Source organism: Eupeodes corollae, chromosome 2 (genome assembly GCF_945859685.1).
Source record: "Eupeodes corollae chromosome 2, idEupCoro1.1, whole genome shotgun sequence".
In the NCBI taxonomy this organism is placed as follows: Eukaryota; Metazoa; Arthropoda; class Insecta; order Diptera; family Syrphidae; genus Eupeodes; species Eupeodes corollae.
Genome location: NC_079148.1, coordinates 55,238,852 through 55,258,761, shown reverse-complemented (window position 1 = coordinate 55,258,761; position 19,910 = coordinate 55,238,852). Strand labels below are relative to the sequence as shown.

The 19,910-nt window shown below is 33.2% G+C and overlaps 1 protein-coding gene across 1 annotated transcript in view; it reads right to left on the bottom strand.

Annotated features, from left to right (window-relative positions):
• LOC129944019 (solute carrier family 41 member 2) overlaps positions 1-12,733 on the bottom strand; it is a 104,164-nt gene extending 91,431 nt beyond the window's left edge. Inside the window, exon 1 of the mRNA XM_056053150.1 lies at positions 12,700-12,733. Within this exon, the coding sequence (XP_055909125.1) occupies positions 12,700-12,718 (19 nt within the window). The 5' untranslated portion in view covers positions 12,719-12,733. The remainder of the gene's footprint in view (positions 1-12,699) is intronic.
• Positions 12,734-19,910: the final 7,177 nt, after the last annotated feature.

Below are 19,910 nucleotides of genomic sequence, written 5' to 3'. Positions count from 1 at the left end.
TTGATATATGACATCTGCTTGAAGTGATTTCGAAAAGTATTCGAAGTTATGGAATCGATAGAAAAAAAGAAAACAATTTCACTCGATTTTCAATTTAGATTTCGATTTAATTTCACTCGATTTTAGGAACCCAGAATATCTAGGACGAAATGGCCTTCAGTAATAATTTACTTTTCCTCAATCCACAAAGTTTTAATTTTGAACAGATTTTTCATCGTAAAAAATTATCTTCCAGGTGCGGATCCTCTGGATGTACCCAACACAACAAACACATTTAAAATTAGAACCAATGCTTACAGCATCCCGAAAATGTAATTATTTAGGGTTGAATTCGTTGTGTTATGTTTTCATATTTTATGGTAAACTCAATACATGACGATCGATGATGGCCTTCTTTTTCAGGGCTGTATTGGATGACAAGGACACCTTAAACATGTGGTTTTAACAGCTCGGTGGCATATATATATTCACATTTGAAAATTAATGCTTCTATTAACGGGTACGCTCAAACCTCGTAGTGTGATTTGGCCTTATTATACTTTTTCTTGTGTGGTTTTCTAAAGTAACAGGGCAAGGTGAATAAACCACAAACTACAGCGGCTTTCAAAACTAACATAACCCATGCAATCTGGAAAATTCCTGATATATGCACTATATTCATAAAACGTTTATAAATCAATAATAGTTAACTTTCTATGTTTTCTAAAGAGGGTAAAGCGAAAGTATTAAAAACTCGAACTTAATAGACTATGTTGAATAAGGTAAGCAATTTTTGAAGTTTTAGAAGATGATAAATAAAAAATGTATTTAATGGAAGGAACTGCAATTTTAAATGTTCATTTGTTTCCTAATTTTTGGCACTAGCTCCTGTTAAAATAAGAAAGTTAAATGGAGCTGCTAGAATTGAATTTAGACAATGGTATTTATAAGAACCGCTCTGATTTTAAAATATGACACACAGTATGTATTTATGATAATAATTATCCATTTATTTGTACAAACTTGATATTGAAATGATAAATGCGGTGTCAGATTCTCTTTGTTGGCAAAAGCAAATTTTTACAAAAATCACCAAACGAGATATTTATATGATTTCTCATTAAACAATTCTTTTTACGATTTTGATGGCAGTAATTACATATTTTTTTATTATATTTAATTTTTTTTTAAATCGACATGAAAATTATGGTTTAGATAAAAGATGTATTTGAGTGTATAAGATTTAAGCTCGATTTATTATCATAACATTAAGAGCAAGAGTTTGTTTTTATTTTCTTAAACAATAAATAAATAAAAATCTTTGTTTGTACTTATAAATATTAGTATATTATGTTGGTTTTTAAATTTCAAAAAAAAAAGTTGCTTTTGTTTTTTTCAATTGTTGCTTAATGAATATTGGTGGGAATACTTTGTTGGGGATTTTCCTATTCTGAATCAACACACGAGTTAATATGACACCTTCAAGAGTTTTGTTTTGTTAAATTCATGGGTTGGGCAATATTATAATAGTTGTTTAGAAATAAGGAAATTTCTTATTATCTTGTGAAGAATCAGTTGTTTTGATTTCCTCTAATAAACAAGGTCTGTTTCGAGATTTAAGGTTTTCAATAACATTGACGTTTATCAGACCTACACGAAGAAAGACAGATGAATTAAAAATGGAGTTAAGATCGTTTAGCAGACCACAAGACACTAGTGCCTAATAAATAGGTTAAAATGCTGGTAAATGAGCTTTTTGGACGTTCTTTATTGGGTCTTCAAAGAGCGAACATTAAAGATATATTGAAAGCAAAGAGATCTTTTCCATGTTTGGTTTATTGCCCTTGCACCATATAAAGCATTAGAGTTTTCTAAAATCGTAAAGTCATCTAAAGACAATAAATTAGCACCTCTGTTTTATAAACAAACATTTGATCAATACATAATTTTAATTTCTAAAGTTTAATTCCCAGACTGATGTTCAATATTAATTTCGTGCTGTTTTATTATATACTTAAAGTCACCATAGAAAGTCACAGACGAAGCATCATTTTATGATTTAATTTCCTGATGACACGACACTTCAATTGCAATAATAAAACAACAAAATTAAAATTATTTTCCAATCACTTATACACACACACACACACACACACCTTATACAACCAAAACTTGATGACAGAATAGCTTTTGTCAAAATTGAAAATGACTGATTAGGGAATGACAATAACAATAATTTTTGTCTAATGCAATAATTACAATTTTAAATTGCTTTTTATTGACTTTCCTTATAAATACATTGCTGGGCATTTAATTAGGTACATACACATGTGGACATCTTTCTGAAGAAAATGTGTTCTGAGCGCTAATTATTTTTGAAACACAACTAAACAATAATCTATCACTATTTGACATTTTTGACTTTGTTTTTATTTTTTTATAATAAGCGCACACTCAAGGGGATAATACTACCCTTATTATGTAGACACAGTGTGAGCACTAGCAAAGGGAGAAGGTGTTGAAAGGAGGTGACTTTCATTTTCATTTTCTTCTACGGAATCCAGAAATAAGAATTAAAACCTAAATTAAAATTTAAAAACTAAGTACAATCAAACAAGCATTGGATTTATTTTTTGAAGAAAGAATTGGAAGATTCTGATGCTTGTGTTCAGCATTCAACTCGGTCTGCTCAGTTACGTTATTGTAAGTTCATAGAGCACGTTCTGAGGACGATCAGTAACGTTCAGAATGAAAAAAGAACCCTACATTAATTTGAAGGTCTGAACGTTCAGAGGTAAAAAAAACATACAAATTTTTTTCTTTGACAGTTAAAAACAAAAAACGCCTAAAGATAACTGTCAAACTAGCTGTCATACTTATAACACTGGCTTACAAAATTAAGTTTTTTTAAATACTTTTTTAAAGGAAATTGTTGTTCTTAATTGGAATATCATCTTAAATAAAATGTCGGTCCCATTTTGGAATATACTTCTGACGGTCTAGTCACTGACAAAGCTTTGGTTCCTATCGATCACCGATATCAAGCATCAGTGAACGTGGTTAGTAGACAGATGGGGAACCGTCTCGAAATTTTTCTCGTGCTGTTGTCATGTGTTCTTTCTGTCTGTTGTTCTATCTCTTCTGTCTTGTATTAATGTCTTAAGTTGTTATCACCTTACATAGTCTTGTCGCTCATGGTGCTGTGTTCTCTACTCCATACATTTACGTGCTGAGTAGTGTGTAATGTAATGTAAGAGCACGTTCACACAATCCCGAATCGGCGGTTTTCCCGTATCGTCGATTTTAGCGTAAAAGCCAGTGTCAATATAATTTAAATGAGTATATTCAGACGATACGGCATTTAACTGTATACGGTTAAATTACCGATTAGGTCGATTTTGTCATTCGGTTTTGTCTCTGCAAATCGTTTATGGTCGTACGGTAAAAAAACTGATTCGGCTTATCGCGGCATATATTTATAGACAGTGCGTTCAGACGATTCGATATTTTGACCGATAGTGCGTCATTTTTCGTCTGTGCTACTGTCGAATAATTTATTGCTAGTATAAAGGATGTACCCAGAATCTTCGATTTGAAATCTGTTGCTGTTGAAGATACTTCCGATACCATTATATTACTATAAATTTATTCCAGTGCATCTTCATGCGTCTTGATGCACATACGATACAAATGCAACTGAAAACAGAGTACGGTGTAGGGTTGAGTACGGTGTACGGTTAAACATACTCCAACACTCCAACCAAAAGACACCGAGTCGAGAAAATATCCGATAAGGTAAAAATATCGAATCGTGTGTACGGGCTCTAACTTCTGAGAACATATCACATAAATTACACTTAGTTTTCGTTATTTCTTAGTGGTTAGGTTATGACGTTATGAGAATATTTATGGGTTATAATTTGATTCTTCATAAAGTTTTTAAAAATCGTGAATGTGAATTCCTTAATCTTTTTGAATAATTTGTTTTAGAGTTATTTTTTTAAATGCTGATTCCCAATTCGAATTCGGATTTTATATATTTGGGCTCCTGTTCAGAAATAGCTTTTTTAACCTTTTTTTTGTATATATTGTTCACTGCATTTCAAAAACTTGATATTAATCAGTTTGTTTGCCAAGAATTATCGACACCCACCATCCTTTCATCGATTTCAAGGCCGCATATGACAGCATCTACAGGGACGAGCTGTATAGAGCCATTTCTAGTTTTGGCATCCCTGCCAAACTAGTCCGTTTGTGCAGGATGACCATGGAGAATTCACGCTGCTCCATAAAGGTTGGAAACAACTTAACAGAATCTTTCGATGTTGAAAAAGGTTTTAGACAAGGTGATGCGCTGTCATGCGATTTTTTTAACATCGTGCTTGAAAGAATAGTGCAGAACTCACACGTCAACACTAGAGGCACTACCTTTCAAAAGTCTGTCCAATTACTGGCATATGCTAATGACATTGACACAATCGGAAGAACTCAGCGTGATGTCAATGGGGCTTTTGTGAGTATTGAGGCAGAGGCGGCAAAAATGGGTTTAACGGTTAATGAGGGCAAAACAAAGTACATGCTGTCGTCTAGAAAGGACATACAATGTTTTGGTCAAACTCAGAATAATTCTTGCTAACCGCTGTTTCTTTGGACTAAGAAAGCAATTGAGTGGTAAAGTCCTCTCTCGAGGGACCGAAGTGTTGCTATATAAGATCCTTATCATCCCCGTCCTGCTATACGGTGCAGAAGCATGGACCGTGACAAAAGCGGATGAAAGCACCTTGGGTCGCTTCGAGAGAAAAGTTCTTCGTGTGATCTACGGTCCCGTATGCATCGAAGGGGAGTGGAGGATAAGATGGAACGACGAACTGTACGGGCTGTACAGCGAGCGACGTAGACTTAGTCAGAAGAGTAAAAGTCAAACGACTAAGATGGCTGGGTCACGTAGAGCGTATGGAACCCAATGCTCCGGCCCGGAAAGTCTTCGAATCTGCACCCACAGGACAGCGCAGTAGAGGAAGACCGCGAATCAGGTGGCGCGCACAAGTGGAAGGTGACCTCACCCAACTTGGAGCGCGAAACTGGAGATATCTAGCTAGGGACCGAGCTAGATGGAGAAGTTTGTTGGGTGAGGCCCTAGTTCACACAGGACTGTAGCGCCACCTTAAGTAAGTAAGTAAGTATGTCATGAATTTATTAAGCATAAATGCTTCAGTATTATTTTTATGTTTATGCCTGGTAGGTGCCGCTTGCGAGGAATCAAAAAATCATCCAAGAATAATTCTTGTGCTTTCTCAAATTAGCCGTTCGGATTGGATGTACAAAACAGTAGTAGTAGTAAAAAGTCACTAGGCCTTGGTTATCTACGGAATTTCGCACCACATGCTTTAAATAATATTTATGTTAAGAAAAAGCTCTATTCGTGAAAACTATAAATCATCATGCAGACTTACGCAATCATCAATAGAATTTATACATTACATAATTTGTAAGTCATCAACAGAAATTAAAGTAGACGAGTGTTTCAAAATCGAAGATAAATCGTATAATTATATAAAAAGAGGCTGGGATGCGACCCACACTGATAACTTCCGATCCCGTCTATAGATTTGTCTTGCTTAGAAGTTTGTCTCGTATGAATTTTTACCAAATTTGCGTACTATTTTTTGTAGATTTTAAATTTTATGAAAAAAACGGACTGTTGGATTTTTATATGAAAATTACTGAATATTGAAAACAATATTTTCTGTGATATAAAATAAGTTTGAAGCCAATATTTATAATTTTTGAAAAGCTATTTGAGCCGAAAGTAAATTTTTACCAAGTTTTAGTATTTTTTTTTAGAGTTTTATTTTTTTGTACAAAACTGTCAATTCGAATTTTTTAAAAATTTTACCAAATGTTGAAAACAATATTTATTATAAGATAAAATTAGTTTGAAGCCAATATTTAAAATTTTTGAAGAGATATTTGTGTCGAAACTCCATTTTGACCAACTTTTATACATTTTTTATTTAGGTTTTTATTTTTTGTAAAAAAAAACTGTCAATTCGATTTTTTCTCAAAATTTGTCCTAATGTTGAAAACAATATTTCTTATAAGAAAAAATTAGTTAGAAGCTATTATCTCAAAGTTTTGAAAAGATATTTGAGTCAAAAATCATTTTTTACCAACTTTTGTTAATTTTTTTTTCGGTTTTTAATTTGTTGTAAATAAAATGTCAATTCGATATTTTTCAAACTTTAACTGAATGTTGACAACAAGATGTTTTGAAAGATAAAAGTAAATTAAAGCCAATATCTCAAAGTTTTGAAAAGATATTTGAGTCGAAATTCAATTTTTACCAACTTTTATACATTTTTTTTAGGTTTTTATTTTTTGTAAAAATACTGCCAATTCGATTTTTCTCAACATTAATCAAAATGTTGAAAACAATGTTTTTTATAAGATAAAATAAGCTTGAAGCCTAAATTTCAAGCTTTTGAAAAAATATTTGAATCGATATTCAATTTTTAGTACCCGTGGCATGATGGTTTGTGCGTTGGACTGTCATGCAAGGGGTCTTGGGTTCAATCCCTGCCTGCGCCACCTTAATTTAAAAAAAATAATTTTCGCGGGTACTGCCTCTTGCGAGGAATTGACAAATCCTTCAAGAGTAATTCTTGTCATGAAAAAGTGCTTTCTCAAACTAGCCGTTCGGATTCGGCATAAAATTGTAGGTCCCCTCCATTCCTGACAACATTACTCGCACACAGGAATGGTTGAGAGTTGTAAGTCACTAGGCCCTGGTTCACAACGGACTGTTGCGCCACCCCATTTGATTTGATTTGATTCAATTTTTACGAACTTTGATAAATGTTTTTTTTTTAGATTTTTATTTTTTACAAAAAAAACTGTCAATTAGATTTTTCTTAAAAATGTATCAGATTTCAAAAATATTATTCTTCGTTTCCCAAAATTGTTTTAGAGGTGAAATCATATTTCAGTCGTAAAATTTTTATCAATTTGACAAATCGGACCCATTACAATAACTTCCTATGGGAAGTTAAAAATAGTAAAGATCCTAAGTGGCTTCCTTGCGGTACGCCAGTGTTGGTACATTAATATACGTTGTTTTTTGATTAATTAAAGGTTTTTTCTCAAAAACCTAACGTAATAGATTGATTTCGAAGTCGAATTCAAATTAAAACTAAGGACAACAAAGTGTAAAGTGTGATTGAGATTTTTTTGTATTGTTCGTTCAGAATTAAACTTACTAGTTTCCAAAACTCGAGGTCTGTTTGCCAAATTTGAAAAAAAAATATTCGTCAGAACATCTTAAGCGGATAGGTAAGAAAGCAGAATTGTCTTTTTTAAGTCAACACAATCGTCAGAAAATACATTCTGAAAAAATCACTATTTGCTGCGGTACCAAAATACCAAAAGCTTAATAGACAAACTAATTAATCGCATTGCAAATCAGGAATGGTTTCAACAAAAGCGTCGCAACGTGTCATAGAATTAACCACCTCGGTTGTGTTATTTCAAAAAACATTGGGGCTACTTTTTGGGAACGTCAAATCTCTCATTTTAGTTTATAAATCAATCATCTAGAAGCTAGCATTTGACGCACTTTAATAATAAGAACTACGAGTATATGCTCGAAAAAGTGATGAAAATGTTGTCAGGAAACGTTCATACAACACAGTTTAAAATGTATGAGCTAAAAAGCTAATTGGTTATTTATTATTGCTCTTTAATTTTTTTTTATTTTTATGTTCAATTGATGAGATAAGCACAACTGTTTAAAACAGCAATATTTAAAGAAAATCGAATGAGTGGATTTTGGAACCATTTTTTTCATTTAATATCAAATTCGTTTAAGTCTGTACTCTTTGCACTGCACCCTACTCAGTTTCAGTTTTCTTAATTGAGACTTAAAATTCACAGATTAGTTTGGATTACAATATTTTTCAATTATTCTGCCGATATTATTAATATGTCTGGCTTATACAAGATGTTTAATGGAATAGTTTAAACCTTTTTATATTACAATATATGCATACATATTGTATTTCATTAAAATAATCGTGTGTTTGCTCCCGACACACGTTCACACTGCAAACTGCTTTTGGTTTTAAAGGCAGTATCGGAAATCGACCTTATTTTGTGTTGATTTATGGTATTTCTATTTTATAAATTGAAGATTTTAAAATATTTTCCGAAATAACTTCTGTGATATTTTATAGTCCTCTTAAGAAAATTCTCTTCTTCTTCACAAATTAAACTATCTCTTCTCGATAAAGTCCTTCTTACTGACTTACAGCAAACAAGCTGTATTAAAAACTCAAAAAATCCAATTCTCGATTTAGTCTTTTCTTTTGACGCTATTAGTACTCTTGTTCTAGAATCTATATCAGGAATTACTAATATTGACAAATATCACCCCTCTTTGGACATTTTTTTTTACTTAAGTAATCACGTTACTAATCACAGTAATTCTTTTGATTGCTTATATAATTTTGATTTCAGTAGAGCCAATTTCCAGCAGTTGTCTGAAGATTTAACCATTTCTGGAATTGCTGATACACTAGCATTTTCTAACATTGACGAAGCAGTTCCAACTTTTTATAGGATCCTTAATTATTGTTTTGAAAAAAATGTACCGATAAAGAAATCAAAAAAATACAAACTTTAGCCATCCTTGGTACACCAAAGAATTGCGTTTACTGCGTAACAAAAGAAATAAGGCAGTGAAAATGTATCTCAAAACTCTGTCTCCAGTCAACTTCTCTTTTTATGTTGAACTCTATAACCAATTTAAATCTCTTTCTAATTTTTATTTTTTTTTGTTATGTTACTGATATGGCCACCTCTTTGAAAAAGAGTCCTAAAAAAATTTGGAATTTTGTAAACTCAAAGAAAAATCAGATGGCTTTCCAGTTAACTTCACTTACAAGAACCTTTCGTTAGATAAAACTTTTGATATTTGTAACGCTTTCGCAAAGAATTTCCGTGAGTCATTTGTTAAAAGCCCTCAAGAAGTTGATGAAGTATATTTTCATAATCTTCACACTTTTTCGCAAACTAGCTGTAGTCACATACCTGTGCTACAGAGTACGGTCCTTGATTTTTTATCTGCGTTGAATGATGACTGCTCAGCCGGTCCTGATGGTATACCCCCGATAGTACTAAAAAAGTGTAGTAATGCTTTAGTTGAACCCCTTACGTTTTTATTCAAACTTTCTCTTAAAACAGGCATATTTCCCAGTATATGGAAGAAGTCATTTCTAACACCAATTTTCAAGAAAGGTAACAAGTCGGATATAAGCAACTACAGGCCTATTGCAAAGCTTTCTTGCATTCCTAAAGTATTTGAACAAGTTGTTTGTGAAAGTGTAGCATATTTTAGTAAAAATATCATTTGCGAACAGCAACATGGTTTTGTGAAAAAAAAAGATCAACCGTTACTAATCTCCTTACATTCTCAAACATATGTTCAAACGCTTTAGAACAAGGTTATGAAGTTGACTGTGTATACACTGACTTTTCTAAAGGTTTTGACCAACTTAGCCACGAAATTATTTTATTTAAACTTAAGTCTCTTGGTTTTCCACCATTTTTCTTAGCTTGGATTAAGTCATACCTTGAAAACAGATCCTACGAGGTAAAATTTAGAAGTTGCCATTCTGAACCTTTTGTTGCTCAATCTGGTGTTCCCCAGAAAAGCCATCTTGGCCCTTTTCTGTTCATCCTGTGTATGTCATGTCTACGCTCAAGTGAACTTCTCATTTTTGCTGACGATATGAAGATTTTCAAAATAATAAAGTCCAACCATGATCGTATTCTTTTAGCCGACATTGATAGTTTCACATTTTGGTGTGGGAAAAATAGCCTTTTACTTTAAAATGCCAGACTATAACTTTCACTAAAAAACTAACGTGTTTGACTACTGTATATAACAGCAAAAACTCCGTCGTGTCTCCACATTTAAAGATTTAGGTGTACATTTCTGTTCCAACTTAGAGTTTACACATCACATTAATTTTATTGTTAATAAGGCAAGTTCTATGCTTGGTTTTATAAAACGCTGGGCAAAGGGGTTCAATGATCCCTATGTTACCCTTTCTTTGTATAATTGCCATGTTCGTCCTCATCTTGAATATGCTTCGCAGGTATTTACTCCCTATTACATAATTTATAGAAAACGTATTGAATCAATTCAACATAATTTCATTCGCTTCGCCCTAAAAGGTCTTCCTTGGAAAGATCCCTATGAACATCGTATTCTACTTCTTCAAATGCAATCTCTTCATCAAAGGCGTGTTAATAATGACTTAGTATTTTTTTCATCAACTCATTAATGGTGAAATTGATGCACCTTATTTGCTATCTTGTGTACATTTGAATTACCGGGGCGGAACTCATCACCTGCGCACATTTGATTTTATACATATTGACTTCCTAGAACTAACTATGGCAAGAATGAAGCTTTAAGTCGAATGAGCATTTTATATAACTTCAACTGTTCATCGATAGATTTAAATTTAAATAAGGTGGGATTAAAGTCATTGTTTAGAACCAGTGCTCCACTATCGTTAAATGCTAATTTTGTTTTGTATTTTGTGCGTGTGTTAGGCTATATTTGTATTATTTTTTACTAACAACTAACACATGCACTTATGATGAGCCTCTGATCGTAGTTTGACGCTTGCTATAAGCTTACTACTTTCTGAAATTCTGAAGTGTAAAAACCCTTAGTTTTTGCTGCAGATCTATTCAAATGTTCAGGAGTGTAATAACAATTAAAATCAAAGGTGTTATACTGTGTTACGTATGGCACAAAGCTAAGCTCAAATTAAAATACAAATTTAATTTCGTGAAGTTGATTGTATTGCCAATAATAATAATTTATTGTTTTTATACTTTTGACACCGCTTAAATGATTTATTTGTTAATTTTCTCCTACATACAAAAATAATCTATGTACATATAAACATAATATTTTTGTATCTTCAGACAACTTTGATATTTGCAAATAAAATTAGAGTGTAGGATGAATGCATTTTGTATTTGAAATTAACGAAAGAAAAATAATATTAATTTCAAAACATACGAAAGCAAAGTCTTGATGAGGAGCTATGTATGTACTTTGTAAAAGTATATTATAGCCAAGTTCAAAAAGACATTAGTATCAGTATCATGTATCATGATGTGTGCAATTACTCAGTTGCTTCACTTAAATTGAAATAGGGTTATGATTTATGATATTTGAACTTAATAGCATCCACGTGAATTCTAATGATGATGCATTCATCAGCAGACTGAATTAGTTTGGTCAATGAAGAACTATACATACAGTGCACAGCACGTTTACAGAACAGAGATGATAAGGTTAAATTATATTCCACAAAACTTTTTTTAACTTTTGTACGATTAAAATTGGTCTTATTTTCATACTCATCGAGAAGGGAGGTAGGCACGTTTAGTTTATTTCAAGGACAGAATTGAATTACATTATCGTGATTTTTGATTCAATTAAAGATACAGAAGGACAAGTTTTTTTTTAATAAATAAATGGAGTTGTCAGCAGACAAGAATAAGGACGTTCATAATGAGTTTTCTGAAATGGAAACCATTACCGAGAAGAATGGAAAGCATTCCTTTCTTTTTTGATAAATAACAGTGACGCCTTAAAACTTTGTACGACTATTTCCCCTCAAATCATTTAAAAGACCTCATTATTGTAAAAATGTAAATACAGCGATACCCACCCTATTTAAGTAGAAATACATTCAATCCATATTTTGTCATTCAAATTTTATATGATAATGATTAAAACAAAAATTACAAAATAGTATAAAATTAAAAAAAAGAAGTCAAACTTAAAAATAATATTAGAGCAAAGCAAAATTAAGTAATGATTAAAGTCAATATAAGTAGATTCATTGTGTCCTATGATTTTTTTATTTAAATTATGTAATATACTACATTTGCATGATATTTAACGAGTATGTCTGAGAAAATTTTATTAATATTTTTAGGAATATAAATTATGCTAAAAAAGGCTTTTAGAAGTTGTTGACAAATTTGTAAGGAAACATTTTGGTTTTGAGTCCAAATAATTTTTTCATTCATTCAGTTTAAAAATTATAGATCACAAAGAATCACTTATGTGTTTTTTAGACGTGTAGTTTTCAATCTGGCAATACTTTTTTCGGAGTCTTTCTTTTTGACAGCTGTCACTTGATGTATGCCCACTTTGGTTTACCCATTTCATCGTATAAATAGTGCAAATTTATTACGAAATAATGGTTCATTCAATTTTGTAAAACAAACTTTTGTTGAATGCATTATCTCGCGTCGTTGTGGGCCACTGACGGGCGTGGCCTACAAGATGTTGCGATTTAACACCGATGGTTTACCCAGATAAGCCCGTGATGCTTGACGCCTTGAAAGAGAATATTCGTTATTGGTGAAATAACGCCTCTAATTTTTGCAAATAGTGTTCGGAAATTGGGCATCGCAGATGGAATTTAGTCGAGGCAGCCACTTAGGCCTAGATTATTTTTAACATTCAATAGCAAACCCTTATCCTTAAAGCTAACTGCGTTCTGTTTCTTCTAGAAAACTACACGTCTAAAAAACACATCCTTTATATTAAAGCATTAAAGTAAAGTAACAATGCATACATTAAAATATTAAGCGTATTAATAAATAAAATATAAAATAAAATCTTACGGATTGGTCTCCGGCGCATTCTGGAATCTCCAACAATGTTTTTTTTTTATAAAGCAGCAACAATTTGTTTGTTTTTTAATGTTTTAAAATCAGCACTTTTAAAGTTTTTTTTTATTAACTCAATATTAATTCTAAAAAACAATAGATTTTGATAATTTAAATGCATTTGTGTGTGCCACCATATTAAAATAACAATTAATATGTTACAGTGGCGAAGGCACCATATAAGTCGATTCCTATCGACTTACCTTTTGTAAATCTCAATATCAACAAGAAAAACTTCATGCATCATGTATATAAACAAATCATACAACAGCAACCCTTGTGACATCGACATTACTTACAATAATTTAACACTATTCAGACCAAGATGTTGTGTATACCTATTCCGACCAAAAGGTGTCTTTTGACACCTTAGCCAATTACCAATGAAAAACCTTTAAAAGTTACTCATTTTTACATTTTGTTTACTTTTTTAATCGAAAATAATATATATTATTATTTATGACCTATATATATTTATTATTAAATGAACTATTGTTTTTCTTATTCAATACAACACTTTTTACAGGATAATGGTTGGTCTTTTAAGCATTTGCCACACGAGTATTTTTTACACTGACAACAAATTGTAGTGGCTCTATTACCGGAACAATACATTACTTGGCACTTTTTCACCCTTTTTGGAATGGAACTGATATGGCATGAAACAGCTGACGATATTGCCGTATTTGTTGTTCTCTCATTGCATTCTTTATATGCAGTTTATAGTTCCTCTCCCAACTGGAATAAGAAAACTCTCCGTGAAATGTTTTCACCTGTCGTTTCTTTATAAAGAATCCATGCATTTATACCGATGAAATCAAGGACATTGAAAAACACGTGCATAGGCCATCTACGGCACTTACTTTTCACGCTATATTTTCTTGCCATTTGGTCAGCCATATCGACCCCAAATTTTGTGCTGTTGTACAGAACGCTTTCCGTTCTTTTCGACTTGTACAGATTTATGGAATGAAATAACGGTAGATTTTATATAAATTTTGGAATGCCATAACGGTCATAAGAATTCAAATGGTTATGAAAAAAGAGTTCATGGTTGAAAAGTGTAGTAAAACCTTTAAGATGTCAAAAGACACCCCATGGTCGGAATAGGTATACCATGTATGTATCTTGAGTTTCAGGATGAGTACGAGTATAGTGATGCCACAAAATTATTTTAACAACTATTATATGAATTGTCAAAAAAAAAAAATTGAAAAAATTATTCAACTTAAAAAATAATTTCAAGTCAAAGTTTGAAAAGGTGTCTTTTGACACCTTCGGTCGGAATAGTGTTAATCAACATGTATTTTCTTCTTCAAAGGTATGCCGGGTTATTATTTTTTCGCTGAATAGAGCAAAATTTGTTTTCTATCCCGTTTCCTCTTTTACTTCTCGCTAGGCGCGTGCTTCTTTATTCAACCAACGCTTTCTTAAGCATAGAAATAACCCGATGTTCACCGCCTTTCCTTCGATGAATTTCTATGTATCTGAAAATTCACTTGCTTGTGCAAAAACAAACAAGATTGTTGGAAATGGAGAAATACGCATTGCGCATGCGCATGTCAGGTTGAGCCTAAGCAAAGCAGTGCGTTGACGCACAACACTTGTTATTCATAGAGCAAACAAAAATTCATCCATTCTGTATAGAAAACAAGCCAAACGTAACCCGTCTTCTGTCGACTTATTCGATATTTTCCTTCATTCTCGGCGGATGAAGTTTAAGAAGTAGGGGTTGCCACTTAAGCAAAATTGCGTAGTGGAATTATTTTTGGCAGAAAGTTACTGTAATTTTAATTAAGTGGCACAAGTAGCCAACATTAATGAGGCAGATTTGCAGTGAGTTAACTATTATGTTAATTTTATTTTAAAAAAATAATTATATTTTTATTAATTACACAATAGATATTACATTAAGTTTTTAACATTAAAGATCTAACTTAACGGAGACCGAGAGGCACGCGAAGGTTTGTTCGAAACTGCTCGAGGGCACAAGTCGTTCTGCCTGCTTGTGGATGTTCTTCTGTTTTACGAAACCTCGGTTGATCTTTGGATGCTGCTTTACTCATTTGGGAAGTCACGTACGCCTTTTTGGTCAAGTGGCTTCTTATCTTCTATGCGGGGGTAATTTATGGTTTTTATCGATTCCAGATGTCATGCACACATTTTGTACAATGCGCATTTATCTATTGTATTTTGTGTGATGGCTATTCTGGTGTTTTTATGTTTTCCAGATGTGTGGAATTAACTCAGTGCAAGGTGTATAAATAAAAGTGTGAACAAAATTTGAATTGGAAGTGATTTGTGAAATGTGGTTTTGTTTAAATTTTAGTAACTTGAAAGTCACAACGGCTCTTATAGGAATAGATTGCTGTTTGAGAGATTTTCTGTTAGATGAAAATAATGACTTTGAGAAACTTCATTTCTTAAAGAAAAAAAAAGTGGTAGAAATAGGACACTTTACCCCTCCTTTGAGCTTATCCATTAAATTAGAAAGCAAATATTTCTGGTGTTCTTTTCAATTTGATTCCAAATAAACAAACGGATGTTGAAATCGCAAAGAGAGAAATTGAATGTTTTGAGTCTTGGCTTTTCTTGGCTTGGCTCTGATTTCATAGAGAAATTTGAATCAATTTCAAAAGTCTAAACGCTAACGGTTGCGGAGAACCGCCATTGAAAAGGGTATTGCTTGAAACGGATTCAAAAACGCGCTATAAACGCTTTTTTGTACACAAATTAAAGATAATATTATAGGTCAACTTAATGCAAGATATAAATCTTTTACTAATTTAGTATTCTTAGATTAACATTCTTAATAAATCGAAATAGGATTCTTTTGTAGCAAAAATGCCGTATAAAAAAATACCTTCTTTAATAAATATTTTTCATGGAATATTTGATTGAATGAACTTAAAGTTTTTGCATACAACTCCATCCCTTCGTCACCTTGAAGATTAAGCACCCATGTTAGAGATGTTACGCGACACATTTCCTCAAATTTTTAATTTGAGTAGATTGCTTTTAAGACTTCCGAAAAGTGTTACTTCAGTTCTGAGATCTTTTTCAACAAGTACATTTCTTATATTTTTTCTAGTCCCTCATTTTTCTCCGACTTAACTTTATAAATAAGTCACGCCTCGCCACTGATATGTTATGTTGTTGGAATTTTTAAAATATTCATTTTTTTCGGTTAACATTAAAATTCGAATACTTTTGAAGCTCGGAATGTAAAGAAAATGTAATATAATCTAAAATTAACAAAATTTTGTTTGCAGTTTTTACTCAAAACCTTTATTAAAGAATCAGTTAAAAAGGCGTACTTAATTAATAGTGGTTATTGTAAGTCAAGTTAATTTCTTTAAATAAAAACAAGGTTTCAAATACCTTGACAGTAATTACAGAAAACTAGACAGCTATTTTTTTTTTATATTATACGAGCACTCAAGGGGATATGAATACCCTTATCATGATTAATCACAGTGCGAGGAATTAAGAAGGGAGGATAGGATTAGAAAGGAGATACCGATGCACATTGGCTTTGAATGTCTGCACATTGCAATGAGTGGGAAACATTGAGACTGGTAAAGCATTCCACATTCGTGTGGTGCGACAGAAGAAAGAATCTCTGTACTTTACAGTACGTCCGAAATTGGGCTCAAGGGTAAACTGATGAGAGCATTTTTAGAGGAACGGCTATTACGGTTGAATTGTTTGAGGGGAGGAATGCAACTGGCTATTTCATAAGAGCATTCTTTATGAAAGTAGCGATAAAATAATGACGGGCATGAAACCTGACGACGGCGACGGTGCTCGAGAGGTACAAAAGTTTTAGTTAGACAACGGTCACCTTTCATCTTAAGAGCTCTCTTTTGAATTCTGTCTAATAGACTCAAGTAGGTTATAGGAGCACCTGCCCAGATATGGGAATTGTACTCAAGTTTCGGATGAATATAGGCTTTATAGATTATAGCCAGATCAGTAGGAGTAACAAATTCTTGCATCTTCGGAGAAAAACTAAACACTTAGCAGCATTTTTGTCGATGTCAAATATGTGATCACTCCACAACAAGTGGTTTGTAATGCACATACCTAAGACTGAAAGCTGTTCGGTCTCCTCGATACAAGTACCACTCAAGGATAGTGGTATAGGGGAAAGGTTACGCTTTTGTGACAGTAGACAGCATTGAGTTTTCGAAGCATTAAATTCTACACGGTTTTTGATTCCCCATTGGACAATGCTGTCAAGAAGAGAATTTAATGAGCTCATCATACGCTGCCGTTGGTAGTCCATATCCAAAGAACAAGGATGAGGATCTAGAAACGAACATGAAAAGCTGAGGGTACTGTCATCAGCGAAACAATTAAGTGGATTAGAAGTTTCAGACAAAAGAAAAGTGTCGGAAGCAAATCGGTGGCCTGGAGCATACCAGCGTTTATTTTGTGAATATCAGATTTAAACCCGTCCAATACTACTTGAATTGAACGTTCCAAAAGGTAACTTATAACCCAACGAAGATTCATCAATACCAAATGCAAGATAAGCGAGTTTTGTGCCAAACTCTATCAAATGCCTTTGAAATATCAATCTTACTTTCTCCAAATCGATTTAAAGATTCGTTCCACTGTTCGGTGAGATAAACCATGAGATCAGCAGTGGATCTATTGCATACTGCCGGTCATTAAGAAGCTTTCGTTCTTCAAGATATTTCTTAAGATGAAAATTTATCAATGTTTCCATGACCTTGGAAAGAAGGGACGTAAGTGCAATTGGACGATAGTTAGATGGTGAGGAGGATTCGCCTTTTTTAGGGACAGGCTGCACAAATGAACTGAACGAGTGCGAAAGAAGATTCGTCCCATAGAATCGTTTACGCTTTCAAGTACAGGCGGAGTCATGTCACTCATCGGCAGCATTGAATTAACGCAAACTATGCTGCAAGAAAATTGGCTTTATCAATCGCGCCTACGTAGGGAGTGTCATTGGAAACGAGCGAGTATTTTTTGCCGTAATTTCTGATCATGCAAAAATTTAATGCGTCGTATTTTGGTTGGCTTTGTAATTCCGGAAACTTACATTTATAAGACGATTTTCCCTCGCTCTTTCCTGGTATTATACTATAAATAGATTTATGGTTTTATCCACTGAACTTTCCTTGATTTGATCTGAATCAACAGCCAAAGACTTCTTGGCCTTTATTGGAAAACAATTGTACTTAACATTTAGTCTCGTTCTGTTCACCTGGTCTAAAAATTGTTGTACAACATTCCACCGAGATTAAATCATGACCACTTACATTACATTATTAATAACTTTTTTAAGGTTTCACATAGTCTTGCTTTAATTTTCAACAATTACGTAGCAATAAAACTCAAAAAATACCAGAAATTTAACCTTTTAAGAACAAATGTCAAGAAGGTGTTTGCTCTTAGGAATATTTAAGAGAACATATGATATCAATTTCATAGAAAAAAAGAATCGTTAAAAACTAACTAGCTAACTAAAGTAATAATTAGGTAACAGCAATTTGTTCCTAACTCTGTTCAGTTTATTAGTAATTTTATTTATAATAATTTATTTTAAAGACCGCAAAGTAATGATCGTAACTCGTCAGTAATGATATTTCCCATCACTTGAATGAGCTTAAGAGCACAGGCATGATATACCACGTAACTACATTATTGATTCTATAATAAAAATGTGTATATTTAGATGTAGGTGCTTTTGTGTAAATTACTAACTAATTGCATGGTTTTCGTTTATAAATTAAAGGAAATAATTATTGAGTTTCATTTAATTTAAATTTAACAATAAAAAAAAAATATGTGGTTCATAGTAATTAAATGTTTTATAGTGAAGTTCCATTTTAAGATTGACTTGGGCTTGGAATTTTTTAAATGATTGAAGTTGATAGTGGTGATTTATACGCCGTGTAGCCATAAGAATGCAATAAAGTTGAAATTAACACTATTATTTGTTTATATCTACAACCATAACATTAGGATATGTTAACATATATATTAGAACTCCAAAGGAGCAAACTAATGTTTCGGACCGTCTACAATAATAAAATATTAAGTGGGGTACTCGAAAGAGAGACTTAAATCATCGAAAATTCTTACTCACAACAAAATATGACTGCAATACCAGTGTGACACTTTCGAGAAATCGATTTTATTCGATAGTTTATACTTTTAAAAATATTCTCTGAAAGGGTCAAGGTCGTTTTTTGAGTAACTTGGGAATGGTGAGAATAGTTTGTGTTCCTATTCTTGCGCGAAAGTTCAAGGAATGGACTTATCAAAGTTCAAGCACGATTATTTACAGCTTAATAAGGATGTAACGGAAGCTTTGAAATCAATTTATACCAATTTAAGTTCAAGGCGTGATTAGGTATGGTTTTGATGAAATCATGATCCGTATATACAAAAAAGATGAAGATACGCTAAACACGCCCCCCACAGAAGCCTCTTCAGCGGAGGGAAGCGCTTCATTGGCAACGAACATGGAAGTCGATGCAACACCAAAAGTGGAACCATCGACAGCCACAGCCCCAAATGAGCCATCCGACGTGGAGGCTAAAACTACAGTCGACAGTAACTCCTACATGGAGACCGAAGACGCCATCTTAGGCATCACCCGGAGTGAGGAAGACCTGCTTAGGTCCTCCTCAGACGAGGAAAACGCCGACAAAACAGTGGTGGAGGTTGATCAGACTAATAGTAGCAATGCTGCGATTAGTACAGATTAATCTCCATCACGCCAGGAAGACATCGTCTTAATACAGGAGCCGTGGGTCTCAAACTCCATCATCAGAGGTCTCAGGACTCCTGGCTATAAAATATTGTATGCATCGGAAAAAGGTGAACCAAGGTCATGCATGTTAGTAAAAAATGACTTAAACATATTTTTACTCCCCAATTACAGCGACAAGGACACCACCACCGCTGTCTGAACAACGGATAAAGCCACCTACTGGCTCATATCCTCCTACCTTGGCCACGACAGCCCAATTCCAGGAAACACCTTGAGGAAGGCAATTGCGGACGCGCAATCGAAAAAAGTTGGTCTCCTAATTGGTTCAGACGCTAACGCCCATCACACGGTATGGGGTAGCTCTGATATAAATGAGAGAGGTGAGTACTTATTTGATTATTTACTAAGCACTAAC